General features: G+C 36.7%; 1 protein-coding gene across 1 annotated transcript in view; it reads right to left on the bottom strand.

Moving 5' to 3' along the window:
- LOC121414390 (dystrophin-like) overlaps positions 1 to 21030 on the bottom strand; it is an 80812-nt gene that overhangs the window by 19174 nt on the left and 40608 nt on the right. Inside the window, exons 4-9 of the mRNA XM_041607547.1 lie at positions 14707 to 14882; positions 12668 to 12821; positions 10078 to 10227; positions 9211 to 9399; positions 8140 to 8371; positions 1254 to 1477 (exon numbers count right to left, since the gene is read on the bottom strand). Of these exons, the coding sequence (XP_041463481.1) occupies positions 1254 to 1477; positions 8140 to 8371; positions 9211 to 9399; positions 10078 to 10227; positions 12668 to 12821; positions 14707 to 14882 (1125 nt within the window). The remainder of the gene's footprint in view (positions 1 to 1253; positions 1478 to 8139; positions 8372 to 9210; positions 9400 to 10077; positions 10228 to 12667; positions 12822 to 14706; positions 14883 to 21030) is intronic.

Raw genomic sequence — 21030 nt, 5'->3', positions numbered from 1 at the left:
AAGAAACAGAAAAGAATGCAAAACAAGTACAAAGAGATGCAAGCCTGGTCAATACAGCACGGGACTGCGAGATATATTCGCAAATATATTCAAAGACAAGTATAATGGTTAAATATGAATGTATGAAGACAATGAAAGGGGTATTGGGAGGGGAAGGCAAGGGGGTTAGTAATAAACAAAGGAACCAATTTAATTCAATATGGAAATGGAACTAGTAACTTTTCCCTGGTTTAAGTGTACCAGTCACCTCAACGTCCTTGTTCATATTTAACAACTTTACAAAAATAACGAAAAGTAAATAACAATCTTCTTAATTTTCTTGGGCAAGGGGAGGAGTATAAGGAAAAGGATTAGATAAAAATCACACAAAAATATGTGTTTTTCTAATTGTGAGCAACAATAAAGGATGGGGTGTTTTGAAATGCAACCACTTTGCAATAGTAAATGCAGCTCATTGTAATTTAAACTGGAAATCAAAATTTGAAAGTCATTTTATTTGTTTCCACAAGGGTAACTAATTTTCATTTTTAAATATATCTGACCTATAAATTTATACCAATTAAGAGAATGGAATCCATTTTATAAACATGTGGTACACTCAAATGGAAACTGGTACACTAGATATTATACAGATATAGCACACTTTGGCCCGAATTCACAATGGTGATTTTCAAAACCCATGGTTGAGTCCATGGTTTATGCAGATTTCCTGTATAAATCATGCTTATTTTACTGCGTATATTAAAAAAATGTCCAATGCAGATGCGCGCTTTTGTCACAGTGCGCCAAATTGACGCCTCTCCACGCTATTTTATTCATGAGTCCACTCTTTAAACAGTGGACTCCTGAATAAAATAGCGTATCTAACCATGGTAACAGGCGTCAATTTGTCGCACTGTGACCAAAGCGTGCTTCAGCATTGAACATTTTCTTATACACGTGCCCGATACATGCTAAATGAGGCGTAATTCATACATGAAATCTGCATAAACCGTGGATTCAACCGTGGGTTTTCAAAACCTCCTTTGTGAATTCGGGCCTGTATGAACAGTACCATTACATAATACAGAACATTCACTTCTAAAGTGTGATGTTTCATAATACATACAGGTATCTCATATACAAAGGATTATTCTCATAGACTATGTGTGACCACTTTTCATGTATCAAAATATCATAATCATTAATAATTTGTTATGTAATCAATATTCAAAGGTGAGTAGGATTCTTTAAAATTGGCAAAATCAACTAACCTTCTGTTTCATAATCATGTTCTCTATTTCCTCCAGGTCCCCTACGGTCACGACCTGCGACCTCAACATCCTCTCAAGTAGCATCAGCCAATCGCGGAGCTCCGCTACGACCTTGTCGATGTCGGGCCATGGGGAGGAGTCACGGCGGTTGGCGTCGATGGCCGGGGGCGGGACGGGCAACCTCTGGACCTCGGCGGTGACTGCATCCACTGGCTCGCTGATGACTGTCGGGAAGGCAAAGAGGGAGACGCAGTGAAGAGCGCGGCCGACGGAAAACATGATTGTGTTCGAGGGGTTATGTATAAACATATATCTATAATCCAAATTAAATAATTGGTGGTATGGAATGTATCGTTTTCAGAATATCACATTCTGGTAGATTCAAGAGGCTTGAAGCACCTCAATTGCACAAGGAACGTGACTGGCAATGGATAGAGAGCGTTTTAAGAAAGTTGTTCTCATCAACAGAGAGTCGTTCTCTTGCAGTTGCCGTAGTAACAGTGGTCAGTGCTTCTTAGCCAATCAACGATCTAAAATTCAGTCGGCGCTGACAGTATGTACATGTAGTTGGCGGATAAATGTTTATGAAACAACCAGCAGCTCTCACACGATATTCTGGTAATGCAAGTGACGGTAAAGAATCTTTCAGTAATTGAAACAGCTCAACAAATCATCCAGAATCCTTTGTGAAGTCAAGTTCCCAACTAGAAGCCTGTCGAAGATTGGTAGATGTTCTTTAGGGGAGTAATTTGTGATATTAGTTGTTCTTTGACAAAGTGAGGAGTTCTTTGATGTGTTCTTTGACAAAGTCGTTAACATCTGTGCTTCTCGGCCAATCAAAATCAAGGAAAGATTTGACTATTTGTAGGACAAAAAAATGTTGATGAAACGCCGCAAGGATACCAAGTTCATTACCTGGCTGCCATCGAAGCCAAGAATGACATTGCAACATTGCAACTTCTTGAATACATGGTTGCTGAATGTACAAAAGCAACTGCTTGGATTAAAGACACACTGCAGAGAAAGGGGTCTAAGTCACTGTTTTTTGATTCATTCGCACTTTGTCTTCTGTTATTTGTGGTTTTTTTTTTGCTGGTTATGTGGTATTTCTATGCACCATCCCTGATGAAAAAACAATATCTTTGCCATTTCTTTGTCCCCTTGTAATGGTTCATTCACTTTGTATCTTACTGAGTCCTACGGAGAGTTTCATGAAAAGTTTAGCCAGTGATTTTTTCACTGACTAACTTCCTCTTACCGATCAGATGCAAGGATTTCAGTAGCTTATAACAGTAGTGAAAATCACTGACCATTTGTATTATTGAATGCTTCCCTGTTTACCAGCAGAAAAAAAATACCAATCACTGAACACCCTTGAACGGCAACAATGCGATATAAATCCAATTAAAACCCCCCCAAAAAGGCTTCACGCTGATTAATCCTCTTGATGGAGGAGTCAACATCGGCCGCGTCGACGGTCGTCTCACAAAGAATCAGCAGGGAAGGAAATCAAGACCTGCAATTTTGTGATTCTCGTATTTTTCTGCACATTCACCGAGATCGCATCGTGATTCAGCATTCTCACGTTCATGCCAGGTAACAATTCATTAATTGCGCAATATGTACACATCACAGGGTTTAGATGACAGTGATTGCGCAAGAAAATGATGTCCTTTATTCCAAAACATGTCTTGACATCCTCTCTTGTAGCACAGATGATCACAAGAGCATGATGCACAGATACGTACTTTGGCTCCTATTCAGGCATTTGTCAGAACATGTTATTATTCGGTCTTCCATGTTAAAGGCAGTTAAAGGCAGGTTAATAGTAACTTCATCCAAAATTTCAAATAGAAGTCCCTATTTTCTTCAATAATCGTGATGTATCCAACTACTTTAGCCCAGTTTGTGTTTCCATGAACTCACCCTTGAAGATGGATGCATCAGATTATTTCATAAACAAGAAAATCAGGTAAGTATTTTCCTATTTCCAGCTACAGCTATAATCATTAGTATCAGAAAGAGCTGCAGCTATTGAAGCTAAAATGTTAGAGTCACAGCTAGTTGGGTGACAGAGGAGCTTAGACAGGAGAGTGGGAGTACTCTAAATTCTGGTCCTAGATTGAATATGAAGCCTTGGGGTCAGATAGGAAAACCAGGTCCAGGCTCTTAGAAGTGACACAGTCGTTAGTATTCCAAGAGATCTATGTTAAATTCCTCTAAGGTACATGTACCTTCAAGCCATACTTCAAATCCATTCATTGTGGCCAGACAGAATTCTTCTACAACAGTTGCCATATCCACGGTCCTCTTTTATTTTGGTTAGATCCATAAAAGGTCAATGACAGCTTGGTGCAGTTCAATTGTTGAAATCACAAAAACATTTCCAAGACTAGGCCCAGGCTCTTAGAAGTTACCCAGTCGTTTATATTCCAAGAGATCTATGTTTAGTTCCTTTAGGTTACCTTCAAGCTATACCTCGAAACCATTCATTGAACCTCACAGAGTTCTTCTACAACAGTTGCCACATCCACGGTCCTTTTTTATTTAGGTTAGATCTGCAAAAGGTACATTACAGCTTGGTGCAGTTCAATTATTGAAATCTTAAACACAATTCCAAGAATATCAGAGGTCTCAAGCCGAAGTACAAACATTATCCAAGTTCATGTATATCTAACATTAATATTTCATTTATCTTTTTTTGACAATCCCAATCAAGAAGCCATAATGATTATATATCCAGAAAATGTTCCAAGCACTCCTCCAGAAATATATACATTTGATCATGTACAAGTAGTTCAGTAAAAATAGGTGTATCTCTCTAAAAATTCCATTTAGGAAGTCACAAAATTCAGAGCTAAATATATGAGGCAATGTATGCTTAATCCAGGAAACTCAACATTTGGTTAATATCACAATCAAAGATTCCCGTCTTCAAAAACGGGGAAAAACAACAAAAGAATGATAAAAATATTGAGAAGTCCTAAAAAGTATACGACAACTGAGTAAATCCGGGGCACATGAGTATCAGTGCTTCTCAAAAATAACCCTAATTATCAGCTCAAGTTCGTCTGGGTGATTTTAATAAGAAAAGGAAGTTGTTCGTTAGGGGAAGCAGGAGTGATGAAACTGCGTCGTCAGGGACCTCTGAATGTTGTTAGTGTGGTATCACATGACAACCGCATAACAACCATTGCTAGCCACTTGGTTGTGTCTGTTCATAACCGCATGATTTCAGCAATCCCTTGTTTAGAAGAAGTGTTTATGGTTATCATCGAGTCAGTTTCATTTAATTTTTTATGTTAAAGAACAATGAAAAAAGTCTTCAATATATTATTCATTAAAAAAACAATACTCAATCTTCGTTCTTTACTATAAATTTGACTTCTCATATCAGGCACTACGATGGTACCAATTTGTTAAAGAATTAAATTAAAGTTACGTGAAAATTTGTTTTTTTCTTAAGCTTTTGTTCTTTACTAAACCTATATATATTAATATTAGCCAGTCAATCGGTCCAATTTCGGGAGCTAACTGGCATTATTATCACAAATTTCATGAAACAAAATCTAGTTTATATTCACGATGGAAAAATATATCTTATCTAGTTTATTTTTATCTATTCATTTAGTTATTTATTTTATTTTTTTTTTGGGGGGGGGTTGTTTTCATCCACTTCCAGCTTTAGCTTCATAAAATTTTTGAAGAATATTTCAAACTTATATGATGACTTTGCTATCAGCCATTCAAATACATTTTGTACATTCCAGATGTCCCCAAACTTGTGTTATTTTCAAAATATTTATTAACAGAATTATGTTTCTTGATTTTTTTTAATTTTAATTTACTGCATACATGTACAACTGCAAGGAATACATTTTTAAAGATTCTGATTTTAAATAATCAATATCTCATTTCAGTGAATTACTATGTCTGTCACTTTCATGATATAACAAATCAATATTTGAATTTGAAAATGGGGTCCAGGGTCCTATAAGACAAAATAATAGATCAGTGGGCTGAATTATATGATTGAGTGCACTATTCAATACGAGCAGTCAGTCATACTAATAAAGTTTACGATCATTCTGAAAGATTTGCATCAAGACCCCCCCCCCAAAAAAAAAAATCCCCCAAATTATTCCATGTTACCAATTTTTTATGGCAGACAGAAAAAGTTGCTCTAAAGGTTTGAAAAACATAGGAAGTATCTCGAATCAGGGGATTATCACACACAGGAAGTTGACTAAGTTAAACATGATGTAATCTATTCCAAGCAAAATACAAGAATTCCCTCGTTATTTCTGATGTTTCACGAATTCACAGGATGCAAAATGTTTTTCATATTCTTTATCTCAGATAAGATAACCAATTTGAGAGAAAAGGTTTGTTGAACAGTGTTCTCTGTCAGTGGTTAAGCTGCCCCCAGGCCAACTTAAATCACACTTTTATAGAGTGCCATTTGAACATTAATGTTGTCTTCAATATGTTAAGGCTTTAAAAACTTATTTTTCCCCTTTCATCACTAGGAAACAGTCAAACAATTATGGCAAAATTGTTACTATTACAACAAGCTTGGGTACTGATAGCCTAGTCCTTTGGAACCGCACAGAGACATTATAATCATAATGTGATATGCACTGGACAAGAACAGTATATTATTATAAAAAATATTAATATCATCATTATAATTGAAAAGAGAAACTTCATTTATCACAAAAACTAGCCCTATCAAATGAATTGATTTTTATCAAACTTATAAATGCATAGTCTTTAAAATCCTTCTTTTGATTTTTCATATAGTCAATGTAACTTCCCCAGTTACAATAGGTCTTTGATGCATAATTACCAACCCTCACGAAATTTACGATCATCATCTAATCTCTTACAAATTCCAGTTGCTAAGAAATCATGCGGGGAGCGGACCTTTGCTCATGCAGGGCCTAGCCTGTGGAATTCTCTCCCACACAGTTTGAAAACCCAGACTTCAGTGACCACCTTCAAGGGCAACCTGAAAACATACCTGTATAAGAGCGTTTTTTGACAGACATTGACTTATTGTTCAGACACGTATTATATATAGTTTTTGTTGTTCTGCTCTGAAGCGCCTCGAGCATCTAACAAGATGGAAAGTGCGCTATATAAATCTTATGTATTATTATGATAAATAACCTGTTGACTACTGACTAGTTAATTCCATACACGTGTAGGTTTTGTCAAGGACCGCCTACTTCCAATAGGCAAGAGGTAAAAGGAAGAAATATGTAACATTATCTATTCAACACTTACTGATCTTAAAGGTACTGTTTAATTTTGTGAGCAGCCGATTTAAAAAATTCTCAAACCAAGATGAAACATGTGCACAAGTGCATGTATTAGAACTAATAAACCCTGAAAACAACCATTATTGAGAATGAAAAGCTAAAACTACAAGGCAAACCCCGATTTTGTAAATAGGCGTCTTATAGACGCCTAAATAGTACACATAAGTGTATGGGAGGAAATTAAGATGGTGTTTCCGGTCACTTTATATTTCAATTTTTGAAGCACTAAATGATTATTTTCGAACGCAATTTTTTCTGGGCTTCATTTTTGTAACATATCCTAGACACAGATGACAAGTGTGACCTTCTAGCTCAGATTTTTTAAAAGTGAAACCAATGTTAACCAATCACTTTAACACTTGCAATCCACATCTTACACTGTATCTCAAGTATTTTCCAAGGTTATGAATAAATATTAGCTGAAATGCGATACATGAATCTATTCCAAGATCTTAATATGCCCTGCTATTTAGGGATTGGCCTTAAAGATCTTGTACAGGGGTAATAACAGGGAAATTTGATTCTTGATATGGAGGTCATTGGTAAGCAGGGATAGGCTAGGTTTACTAGTACGTCTATCAGTCGGTGGAATTAGATAGTTTACTGTTCGTAAGCCGGGGTCAGTGTCATTTAAAATAGCACAAAGAGAAGAAATTATGCAAAGGATTGCTGCCCACGACACACAAAGATGGACTGCAGATCTCTTGTTAAACCCATAGACGTAAACGGGTTTCATGAAGTAAAGATTCATGTAAGTTTGATCCTCAAATTGGCAACAATTTATTCATTATTATCCAGTCATTTTCATATTTTAAAGAAAAGTATTAATATGAAAATATTATGAGCTAAACTGAGATGCAGAAAAATAATAATAATAATAGCGGCATATCTACCCAGGGTAGCCACTTCAGTTCCGAAAACTGTTCTCCCAGCGGGCCCTGCTATTATTACCCCGGCTTTAGCACGGCTACCTTGATCGGGCGCTCGAGCATTCGAGGAATTTCTTCCTACCGGGTACCCATTCACCTCACCTGGGTCGAGTGCAGCACAATGTGGATAAATTTCTTGCTGAAGGAAATTACGCCATGGCTGGGATTCGAACCCACGACCCTCTGTTTCAAAGTCCGAAGACTAATACACTGGGCCACAATGCTCCACATCTTAGTGAATACATGATTAACACCGCAAACCGGTTTTGATTGACAGATTCTCTGCTTGACAGATTCTCTGCTAATAAACAGTTTTGTTCTGTTGGAAATATGCTTTGATATTAATAATTTTACTGCATTTTTCGGCATTCCTTTTTGGAGCCCGAAAAATAGTGATAGCTATGAGATTCAGTGTTTTTATTTAAATCTGTAATGTTTTTTTTTGTAGCAATCAGTGCTGAGAATGGCAGCTTGAGCTAAAGCAGGGGTGAAAGAAGCGCGCCTTGGGATATATTATTCTCGACAGATGACGCTCTATAAAATGCATATTATCATTATCGTGGACAACTGATGACTTTAGATTAAGCTTCTTAAAGGTCAATGACCTTCCCTTACCCCCAATTGACCTCTTACCTATTCTTTGCTGTATAACCACCTTCCTCTCCAGCTCGACATCTGACCTGGGTCGAAGGTGAGCAGCAAGGTATCTTATCCTCTCCCAGTCTGCGTTCAGCCTCTCCACGTCTCCCCGGAGAGGGTCGGCAAGCTGTCGACTGGCGGCCTGAGCCTCCGCGGTCAGCTGGGTGTTGAGACGGTTGATGCTGTCCATGTTCTCCTGCCGGGCTTTGAGGGCATCGTTCATCGTCTGAGTGGTCAATGGAGAGGAAAATCAGTTTGTAAGAAATTCTGATATTTACATGTAGATATGAAAACAAAAACAGTTTTGGCTAATATCCAAACAAATCTGATTAATCAACAACAAAAAACTACTTCTCCTTCTCTTCCTTCTTTTTTCTTCTCCTTTTCCTTCTTCTTCTCCTTCTTCTCCTCCTCCTGCCCCTCATCCTCCCCCTCCGCTACCTACTTATCCACCTCCTTCTCCTCCTCTCCCTTCCTCCTCTACTTCTTTCTTATCAACCTCCTCCTTGTGCACCTCCTTCTCCTCCTCTACTGCCTACATTACTAATCCATCTCCTCCCCCTTCTTCTTTTTCTTCTCCTCCTCCTCCCCCTCGTCCTCCATCACCTCCTCCAATGACCACAATTTTATATGCTAAGTAGTTCATCAAGCTACAAGAGTAACGCCATTCTGGTCTCCTTGCGTCACATAACGCTGTGCTGGGACACCGATATGGTATGGTCTTGGGTATGGTTTGACAAAGCTTGATTACATGTATTTGTCATCTATTTAGATAGTTAACAGCTTTTGTTCCATTTCAAAACTTCTGGGAAACATTTCATCAAAATTCTTGTCTGACAAGTTGTAAACCCTGACATTTTTTCTTGAATTTGATTGGCTAAGAGGTGGAGTTCCTACGGTAATTATCATTAAAAAATCTGACAACTCCCTTCATGAAATGCTCACTAGGTATTGCTGTTTACACTGGAGGAAGAGGTAAAGTACACCACTTATTCCTCCAGAAACAGATTTTTTAATTTCAACAATAATGATTAATTCCTGTTTATTTCCATTTAATTGCCATACCTTTGGATCGACCACAACCGAGTCTTGTTCGTCATTGGATGTCGCCGATCCCACCGGTCCCTGGGTCTCAAGGACATCCATCGTGGCTTGAACCCACGCCCTCATCTGCTGGAGCTCCTCGAGGAACGCTTCCGTCTTCTCCAGCTTCTCCTCCAGCTGAGCTCGGTACTTGGGTATCGTGCCAGAGACCTACATGTATGGAGAGAGAGAACAAAGATATCTCTTAACTCTTTTTTAAAAAAATGTTTACTGTGCTCTTTCCTGATTCATCAATGGTGAAGACAATCATCTATTCATACTTCCTATACAATTATGAATGATTTGAGAGCCAAATGAGCTGAAACATGATATCTCTACTGTTAGTGATTTATGTAACAACTGACTATCCATCTTAAACCACAACTTTACACCTGAGGTTAAGTTACACCCGACTTCAGAATATGGGCCAAATAATTTATTTAAAAAGCATAAAAATCTATCTACAACTAGCACACATACTCTTTGATACAGGAAAACCATACACAGATTAACTATAATCATCATAACTCAAAGCTCAATCTGAATCCTTTTTATGATTTGAACATTTCTCATTTGTCAATTTCATGTCTCATTTTTAAAGATATCACATTTGTAAAAAAAAAGAAAAAAAAGAGAATGAAATGACTTTCATGGGGTAAGTAATATTAATTTCACAGGCTTTTTTTTTGGGGGGGGGGGTTGCCATGCTTTGTTTCATTCCCCATGAACGTGACCATCCCTCGCCCCTTTGAAACTTTCAGCATTACTTACTACTTTCACAAACCATCCATCCCTGGACAAAAAGTTCCAATCAACCAATCTATCTAATTACTGCACTACCACATTTACCTTCTCCCATAATTTAAATAGCGTTTCGGTCTCTTTCTTGATGCTGATCCCCCTCTCCTGGCTAATGGTACCTCCCGTCAGTAGAATGTGCACATTCTCCTCTGTCCTCCGTTTCTCATCTTTCTTTTGCTCTAATTCTTCTTCACGCTCCTTGAAAAAAGAAAAAAAAATCAACATCTTGTCAAAACTATATTGCAAACACCCACGAGTACATGTATGTTAACTCATATATAAATATCATTTGTATAATGGTATTTTGGTGGTGAATTAAAAATGTGTATTTTGGTGCGCATTGTTTGCCTGTGCAATATTTAAGCATATTGCACGATGGGTTGAAATCTCAAGAATTCCCAATAGGCTTATGTACAAATATTGTGGTGCAATATCCTGTCATATTGCATGGTCTAATGAATTATTATAATCGAAGATAGTAATATACTGGAAATGTTCCATTTTTGAAGGGCCAATATTACACTCATCTACAATTTGTGCAAAACTGACCCTAACTCTTGGATTATTTCTGATATTTCATTCTGAGGAATCCAATTTAACAAAGATTTTCACAACACAAGGGCTACTCATTAGCAGGTGCTCAGGAAACATAGGCCTTCAATAGTGAACAAAACAGAATATACTTGTGAGTAGCCAAGGGCGCCATCTTACAAAGAGTACCTTATGATCCGGTCAAACTCAAGTATATGGAAATCCATCAACATCATTTTTTCTTCAGAAAATTTGCACAATGTCCTTTGTAAACAAAGAGAAGCACAGTGAATTTTCAAGGAAACTATGAATGTATCAACATACATCATATCTAGAAAATATTTTGAACAAACGATTAAGATGTTGAGGTTGCTGGCTTTCCATAGTTAAGATTTATGAGATCAATCACAACTCTTTGTAAGATGGGGCCCAGTCTCACAAAGAGTTACGATTGATCTGAACAATCTTAACTATGGACGGCCAGCAACGTCAACATCTATTGCGCATGCTTGTTCAAAATATTTTCTAGCTATGATTGTATATTCATGCATTCCTTGTTTTCTTGAAAATTCACTGTGCTTCTCTTTGCATACAAAGGACATTGTGCAAATTTCCCGATGGATTTCCATTGAGTACAAAATGATCGGATCAACCGCAACTCTTCGTATGACGGGGCCAGGTTTACAAGAATGACAGATTATAGTGGCGTGTGCCTTTGATCGAAGCTACTGGGGAAAGTTACAAATTGATCAGAGAAATTTGAGGATTGAGCCCAATAAAAGTCAGTCCCAGAGGTAAATGATACTAATATTGGAATCATACTGTAAAAGTTTAATTCCACATACAAACACGTGAAAATGATGACAGGCAAAAAGAATTTCAGAAACCATTATGTACATGTAAGAGTACAGCCTCTCATTGGACTAACACATTAGGTATTTTTCTTATATTTATTTGATCTTAAAATAAATCAAATTTAAAAATACAAACCAGAGTGAATGCAATAGCATTCGGATGTATACGAGTGAGCGAGAGAAAGAGAGACAGAAGAGAGAGATAGGAAGACAGAGAGAAAAAGAGGCAGAAAGACAGCGAGAATGAGACAGAAATACAGAAAGGGAGAGGCAGAGAGAAACAGAAAGACAGAAAGAGACAGGCAGAAAGACAGAAAGAGAGAGAAAGAAAGAGACAGACAGAAAAAGAGAGGCAGACAGACAGAGAGACAGAAAGAAAGATGAGGAGAGGGAGAGAGACAGACAGAGAAAATGATAGACAGAAAGAAACAACCAGCATGAGAGTAAGGGAGATTGGATGTGGTGATATATGGTGCTCACACAAGTATAAAACTGAATCATCAGCTCCAAAATTAGATTAACGATCTCGCTTCTGATTTTCTTTCCCCCCGGAATCATCAAGGATGAGTGTAAAGTTTTTCATGCCTGAATACCAATTTATTGGCTTGACCGAGATTACTGATTAACTAGAAGAGACTTATCCCATTATTTCTTGACATTTCACTCTCCAATTTCAGACTTTAGAGGACTTTTACTCTCTCAAGGAGTGTCATATCATATCCATATCCTCTGAATCGAATCTAGGTGTCAGCTTTTATATTTATCATTCTGTTCATCATCAATGGTATTGAGAGTTTTGTTTGGGCTGAATGCTAGTGTAAGCATGAATCCAGGTGGCCATTTCACAAAGGTGCTCAGAAACTTAGGCATGGCTTCATACATGACTGGAGCATGCATGTTCTCAGGTAATGAGTCAGCTACATATGACTATGTCATTTAGCACAAGAGAGGATCACCAGTCATGACTGGAGCATGTTCTTAGGTACTAAATCAGCTACATAGGGATTTATCATTTAGCACAAGAGAGGATCACCAGTCATGACTGAAACATGTTCTTAAGTACTAAGTCACCTACATACAACTATGTCATTTAGCACAAGAAAGGCTCACCAGTCATGTGGAAAGTCACTCATAACGTACAAACAACTTTTAAAAACACCCCCTGCTCAACATCTTTTCCATTTTGATTCCCATAGAGATTACCATATGATGTAAAATCGCTATTCAAGAGAGGGAATGAAGATTATTCTTACCTTTATTTTGAGGATGAGTTCTTTAAATGCAGTAGCATCCCCTGGAACAGGTTGTGCCTGTGGTCTTATCAAAGCCTGGCATTCGGAAAGCCATTGCTGAAGACGGCTACAATCCTCCATGAAGGCATCAACTTTCTCTGGACTGAACTCAAACCTTCAAAACAAAACAAAAATTGGGGAAAAGTTCTTTAAATACTTAGCATCTCGTGGTATATTTTGTGCCTGAAGTCTTATTAAAGCCTGGCATTTTTAGAGCCATTGCTGCAGACGGCTACAATCCTCCATGAAGGAATTCACTTTCTCTGGACTTAACTCAAACCTTCAAAACAAAACAAAATTGGGGAAAAGTTCCTTAAATACTTTAGCATCTTGTGGTATATTTTGTGCCTGAAGTCTTAATAACCCTTAACATGCCATGAACACATACCTGTGCATCCACTGGAGTGCCACGAACACATTTTCGTGCAATGGTCATACAGTTTTTGTTATGCCTATTGAATTTTGAGGAGTGCATTGCATGCATTCCATTGTTCGGTTCAGCTTATGGTCAAGAGGTTTAACATTATTGTCTGAAGGAGTGATTCCCTCTTTTCATGAATAAAAATAAAAGTTAATATAGACTTTGAAAAAAAAAAAGTTTCACAATTTTTATTAAGTTGTTTGTTTCTTATGTTTACTGTGCTCTTTCCTGATTCATCGATGGTGAAGACAGTCATCTATTTATATTTCCTAGACAATTATGAATGATTTGAGAGCCAAATGAGCTGAAATATATCTCTATTTGTGAGTGATTTATGTAGCAATTGGCTATCCATACTTAAACCACAACTTTGAACCTGAGTTTAAGTTAAACCAGACTTCAGAATACGAGACTATGTTGTTGGAAACTGCACAAGGATAAAGAGTATGGTGGAGAACTCATAACTAGCCAACAGAGGACTTGTTTTATGCTCCTAGACAGTACAAGTAGCTACAACCACTAAAGAGCTCACCATTAGTATTCAAGGAGGATTAAATTTAGTACCTTCTTTTTCATAGCCCAGAGAAATAACCATTAGATTACATCAAATCTAGATATGAAGTAATTATGGCCGGTTTCTACCCTGTGGATGGCCTTTTAACAAGCACTCCTGAGTTGGCTATACTCCTCGTCAAGAAGTGGCTGAGACCCGGGCCCTGTTTCATAAATAGTTACAACTGTTGTAACTTTGCCATTATGGCAAATACCATGGCAACCTTGATTTTGATTGGCTGCTGAACCATGTTGCCATGGTAGTTGCCATAATGGCAAAGTTACAACAGTTGTAAATCCTTTATGAAAGACGGGGCCCTGTACAAAGAGTTACGATTGATGCAATCAATCGTAACTCTATGGAAATCCATCAGTGTCATAATTTTTCTACAGGATATTTGCAAAATGTCCTTTGTAAACAGACGAGATCACACCAAATTGTCAAGAAATCAAAAAATTTCTGGATATACATTCATATCTAGAATTTTTAAAAATAGACAAGAATTTTATATGTTGACTTTGCTGGCTTTTGTAAGACGGATCCCTGAAGGGAGTTATTGAGACGCTAGGGTCATATAATACGCTTACCTCTCAGGTAGCGATCTCGAGTCAGAAACAATAGTTAAGAAATTCAAGTCGAGTTTCTAAAGGCCCTGTGACTGAACTCACATCGGTCACTCCCATTTGGCTAAATGAACCAGAATAGCCTGGTGGTTAAGTCGCTGCCCAGAAGGCATTAGATGGCAGGTTCAAATCTTACTGGTTCCAATTTTTTCTGAATTATGATTTTCATTACAGATCAAGCATGTGATCTTACACATAGGAGTAATGCCAAAAATTTACAAATTATAATTTCCTCCTATAAAAGCCTCTTTATTTACTAGTCTTTGTTTTCAGTCATTAGGCGTTTGATATAAACATCATGTCAAGCACATGGCCTTGTATAAAGGGAACCCTGTGGTAGACAACAAGCAACAAAACCTAGATCCAATACAACACCAAACCAATGAAATTCCTCGTTACTGACCTTTCTTTCCAAGAAGCCACTTCAGCGCAGACACTTTTCCAGCGAGCGTTGAGTCCCTCTAATTTCTCTTGCAGCATACCCCCATCCACAGAGGAAGACTGGGCCACGATATCCTCTCCGTTGGAGTTGAGAGATGCTACCATAGCCTGGTGTGTGGCAATACCATCCTCCAGCACCTGAGAAGGGAACAAGAATGGTGAGATGTTCTTTTGACAAAACTTACAAGATATAGACAACTAAAAATCAGTGCTGTATTCCATGTTATTTTTGGTATACAGACCTAAATTGGAAGACAACTTTTGCTAAATACATGTAGGCCTTGCCACATTGAAATAAATGAAATGAAATTCCATCTTATCTAGCTGTTTGATACTGAATTATTTTTTATAAGATCAACATGCTTATAGAGCGCATATCACTGCCAACTGCATCTCTACATGTATGTGCTCAATTTGACATTATTATCCTGCCTTCGTTTAGCCCTGCAGAGTTTTACAGGTACCCATTTATCTCACCCGGGTCGAGTGCAGCACAATGTGGATAAATTTCTTGCAGAAGGAAATTACGCCATGGCTGGGATTCGAAGCCATAGCACAATGCTATAACACAATTTCCATAGACTCCAGCCTGCATATATATGCAAACTCAGTCTCGTATGGGTTTTAAAAAAAAGTGAACAAAAAGCCTATGAAGATAGTTTCTTTTCTCTCTTTAAATTTCCCTTTCAGTCTCATCATCGATGCAATCAACCATAATACATATCACCTCATGACATATCACACAACATCATATAATTAAATATTGAATATAGAACTTAAATCAAACATACAAAGAGAATCGATTGATGATTTCCTATGTGTTGGTTGCATGTGTAAAAAGTATTGATTTTGTCTGCCTTGCTCAAATTTAAGTATTGATTTTAAGGTTGGTGGCGTGGACAATGAAATCAACCCATAGTGCACAGCACAGAAATCTGTTACTTTTTAAAGGACAAGTCCACCCCAACAAAAACTTGATTTGAATAAAAAGAGAAAAATTCAACAAGCATAACACTGGAAATTTCATCAAAATCGGATGTAAAATAAGAAAGTTATGGCATTTTAAAGTTTCGCTTATTTTCAACAAAATAGTTATATGAATGAGCCAATTACATCCAATTGAGAGAGTTGATGACATCACTCACTCACTATTTCTTTTGCATTTTATTATATGAAATATTAAATATCGTTTTTTTCTCGTCATTGTCATGTGAAATGAAGTTTCATTCCTCCCTGAACACGTGGAATTCCATTATTTTAACATTTTATGCTTCAGGCAAGGAGGTCCTAATCATCAAATTCGTAAAAATTGAAATATTGTATAATTCAAACAATAAAAAACAAAAGAAATAGTGAGTGAGTGACATCATCATTTGGATGTAACTGGCTCGTTCATGTAACTATTTTGTTGAAAATAAGCGAAACTTTGAAATGTCATAACTAGGGCTGGGACTAAAACCCGGGTACCCGGGTCCCGCGCGGAAGCCTCGGGTACCCGGGTAGAAAAATCAATACCCGATACCCGAAAATTGCTCACCAGTAAAACGTACATTTGATTTGTATTGCGTAGTGTAAGACATGATTGTAAACTCATCACAAAAGTACACAAGTCTCATTTTGAATCTCACCAATTACCCTCGAAATATCTACTAGTTTTTCAAGTGATGATGTGACTGAGATTGTTCATTGTTCGATCGTCGCCATGTTTCTTTTGTAGCGCAGTGACGTCATCCAGCCACTGCGACGCAAGCCAATTTATGAATGAAAATATATTAAGCATGCGCATTGCAAGCCTCAGCCCCACGCAGTATTCCGTCAAAACAAGTCTGCAATACTCTTTCACCTCGTACCAAAATCGACCTAGAATTCCACTTTCCTTTATTTCATATGAATTATAAAAGGTATTCTCAGAGGATCTATTTCCTCACCGATAGCGCACAGGTTAGCAAATTTTTATTACTTCTTGCTTTTCCGTCAAAATCTTACGAAGTAGCGTCGATGTTGCATCGTGTTTGTGAGTTTGTAGAATCTATCGCTACGTGAACAAAGTCAATTGATTTCCGGGTTTCGGAGCATACGAGGCGCCAGCCAATCACGTTCTTGATACCATTTTCAGTCCATCATAAACCGAAAATGGTAACACGATCGTGATTGGCTGGTGCATTTGACGCTCCTAAACCCGGAAATCAATTGACTTTGTTCACGTAGCGATAGATTCTACAAACTCACGAACACGATGTAATATCGACGCTAATTCGTACGATTTTGACGGAAAAGCAAGAAGTAATAAAAATTTGCTTACCTGTGCGCTATCGGTGAGAAAATAGATCCTCTGAGAATACCTTTCATAATTCATATAAAATATAGAAAAGTGGAATTCTAGGTCGATTTTGGTACGAGGTGACAGAGTATTGCAGACTTGTTTCGATGGAATAATGCGTGGCGCACGGGAGCCTTGCAATGCGCATGCTTACTATATTTTCATTCATAACTTGGCTTGCATCGCATTGGCTTGATGACGTCACCAATGGGGTTTTTCCACCAGTCATATTTCGAGCGACATGATTTTCGGGTACCCGGGTACCCGCCCGAAAATTGCCACGGGTACCCGAAGAGAAAAAAACCCGAAAGTCCCAGGCCTAGTCATAACTTTCTTATTTAACATCCGATTTTGATGAAATTTCAGCATTGTGCTTGTCTGATTTTTCTCTATTGATTCAAATCAACATTTTTTTGAGGTGGACTTGACCTTTAATTCGCTTTCAGCATGACAAATTGTATGATCATATTTCTAGGATGATAATTACAATGATAATGAACTTGAAGGCACTTAACATGGATGTTGGAAGTTGAAAAAGCTCACATAAACTGATTAAATCTTTGCACACTGAATTAACTTTTGGGGAATAAGAATGATAATTGTTTCCATGTTATTTTCTTTGAATCAAGATTTCCACTTTGAACCATTGATACTGATGATTATTATATAGATTTTGTCCAAGAGCTTTTGCTCTTTATTAGCTTCTATAATATGAAGTTAGGTGAGGAAACTATTACGAATTGAATTGTACGAAGGTGCAAAATTGTGATATCAGCGTGCAAATGAAATACATACACAATTACATTTTTAATGGAACCCTTCATCATAATTAGATTCAATCCTTCAAAATCCTTTAAAAAAAACCAACATACCTCATTCTATGTTGACAGAAAGAGTGTGTGCACACGCTTGCATTGTTTCAGCAAGTTTTCAGATTTAGTGACTGGCAATATTAACAAGGTTACCAAGATCTTCTGATGGCCAATTGGACTTCCAAACTGGTCTCTTAGTTTTCATTTTTCTTTGAATTTGTACTATGTTCATTTTCTGTTCGTTCTTGCAAACTGCAACTCAAAAATCTCAAGGGTACAATTTCATTCATTCATTCATTCATTCATTTATTCATTCATTCATTCATTTATTTAGTTATTTATTTATTTATTTATTCATTCATTCATTCACTCATTCACTCATGCACTCATTCATTCATTCTATCAATCAATCATTCATTCATTTATCTTTTATTTATTTTCATTTATTTATTTATCTATTATTATTATTATTATTATTTATTTTTTTTTGGGGGGGGGAATAATGTACTGTTATTTCTCTATTCAGTATAAAACCACCAACACATCAGAATCAATACATGACTTAGCACAGGATCAAATTTTCTAACATTGAAAATACATTCAAAGCTCCTTTAAAGCATACTAGCATACATGCTCGTGTCATATATCAATTTACATGTGCGAGATGTAAAGCTCGCTATATTGGTCAAACCAAGCATCATTATAAGACACGAGTACAGGAGCATCTGGGGAAGGACAAAAACTCCCATGTCTGGAGACACTTGCAATCGTCACCCCAGTGCTTGTTAGAATGCAATACCCACTGTTTCAAAATTCTCGATACTGCTCAAACAGATTTTCAACTAAAAATAAAAGAAGGGCTTTTCATCAAATGGAAACAACCTCAACTAAACCAACAGGTGTACAATTACCAAATAATGTTATCCATTTAATTTAAACCCACCCCTATCTGATAAATCCATAGACTTTGTAACTTTTTACTTCATTCCATTCAACAATTGCATTCCTTGTAATCCTGTGTAACTACATTCTTGAAATTTTTACTTGACATCTCAACTGTATAAATACCAATGACTCTGTTAATAATTTTCAGGCTGAGGATGAGGTGCGACACCTCGAAACATGTTCCGTTTATTAAAATGTTATGTTCTATTCTTTATTTTTGTCTTCAATTTAGTATCGTGTCGTTCTTTTGGAAGTATCATACTGAAAATAAAATCAAGAATTTATCATTAATACTGTTAATGTGATTAATACACCATTCATCTGGGTAAAGCGCAGCACGATTTTGGTTTGTTTGCTCGTTGTTTTTTACTTCAATGAAACATAAAAAAAGAGAAAAGAACAGCTTTTCAATGATGCTAACTCCTAAAATATTCAGAGAGATTAAAGGTTAACCTTAAATTGAAAACTCTTTCAGAGTGTTTTTATAAAAAATGAAATTCCAACAAATATACTGGTTTGTTTACATCCAACACTTGCCTGCATCAAGCTCAACTACACTTCCTTCTTAAGTACTTACAAGGAAGTGATTCCTTCATTATTTGTACATAATAACTATAAAATTATTGCAACATGTGAAATACTATGGTGAAAGGATAAGAAAGTGAAAGAGCCAATTAGAATCTAAACTAAGTTTATAAATGGCAATTGGAAAGTCATTATGATGTCTTCTTTGAAGGTAATGCATCGTCTTAGTCAGAGGATCAAGCAAGATTCACAGTAAGCAAAGCTGAAAAAAAATTTACACAATCCACTGTTTTGTAGCTGTTTCGTGTACTAATCCCAATCTAGAAACATACAGTAAAATGGACAAAACTCAATATTTTCTGGCCATTTTTAAAGGACAAGTCCAACCCAACAAAAAGTTTATTTGAAATAAAAGGAGAAAAATTCAACAAGCAAAACACTGAAAATTTCATCAAAATCGGATGTAAAATAAGAAAGTTATGACATTTTAAAGTTTCGCTTGATTTCACAAAACAGTTATATGCACATCCTGGTCGGTATACAAATTGGTAGACTGATGACGTCACCCACTCACTATTTCTTTTGTATTTTATTGCATGAAATGTTCTAATTTTCTCCTCCTTGTCAAGTGAAACAAAGTTTATTTCTCCCTGAACATGTGGAAATACCATTATTTGAACAGTTTATGGTTAAGTTAAGTTGGTCCTTATTGTCAAATTCATAAATAGTGAAATATTGTATTATTCAAACAATAAAAAACAATAGAAATAGTGAGTGATGGACATCATCAACTCTCTCATTTGCATATCGCTGAGTTGTGCATTTAACTGTTTTGTGAAAAATAAGCAAAACTTTACAATGTCATAACTTTCTTATTTTACATCCGATTTCGATGAAATTGGCAGTGTTATGGTAGTTTGATTCTTCTCTATTGATTCAAATCAACAATTTTCTGGGGTGGACTTGACCTTTAAAAAGGGCTACAAAATGGCTAGGTGCTCACTGTGATGCAATTAACAACTCAAATCTCCTTTGGTTACAGGGGTCTACGTTTTTGCAACATATATTTGATTCTCTGCGGAGTCATGGTAAAATCAACAAACATGTCCATCTATTAAATGTTTTAAAGAGTTAACCAGTTTCAAAGCTGGTCTACATAACATCTTCATCACTTGACAACTTTTTGCACTGTGGTAGCCACATCTCTGCAACATTGCCACAATGTGTTAGAGATTGAGGAGTGGTCTTGGAAATGTCACAGCAACTGAAGAGTTACCTTTGAGATAAGATGTCCCTTAAAGATAAATACCAGTTGTAGTAACGATCTCAAAGTGAGTTTGAACAGAATCAAATGAAATTACCACCAAAGTCTTCGTATTTATACATGCATGTACATGTATACATGTATGTGCCAATTAGCTCTGGAAGACAATGCATAATTGCTGAGAAATGAGCAAAATAAGCACAGAATTCCATCAAATGTCAGGTATTTTTCGAAGCAATATCAATACACTGTCCCTCATATGCTTTTCTGCATTAGTGATCATCAGAGTTATCAACTTTCAGCTAAGATTTCACAATTTTACAAAGATGAGTTTACATTAATGTACCAGATCTAGAAGTATGATAATATTTTAACAATCAACCTTGATTAAGAAGACTTTCTCATGAAATAATTGTTTGG

Source organism: Lytechinus variegatus, chromosome 4, assembly GCF_018143015.1.
Source record: "Lytechinus variegatus isolate NC3 chromosome 4, Lvar_3.0, whole genome shotgun sequence".
In the NCBI taxonomy this organism is placed as follows: domain Eukaryota; kingdom Metazoa; phylum Echinodermata; class Echinoidea; order Temnopleuroida; family Toxopneustidae; genus Lytechinus; species Lytechinus variegatus.
The sequence above is the reverse complement of the archived record's forward strand: the minus strand, read 5'-3'. Positions and strand labels throughout refer to the sequence as shown.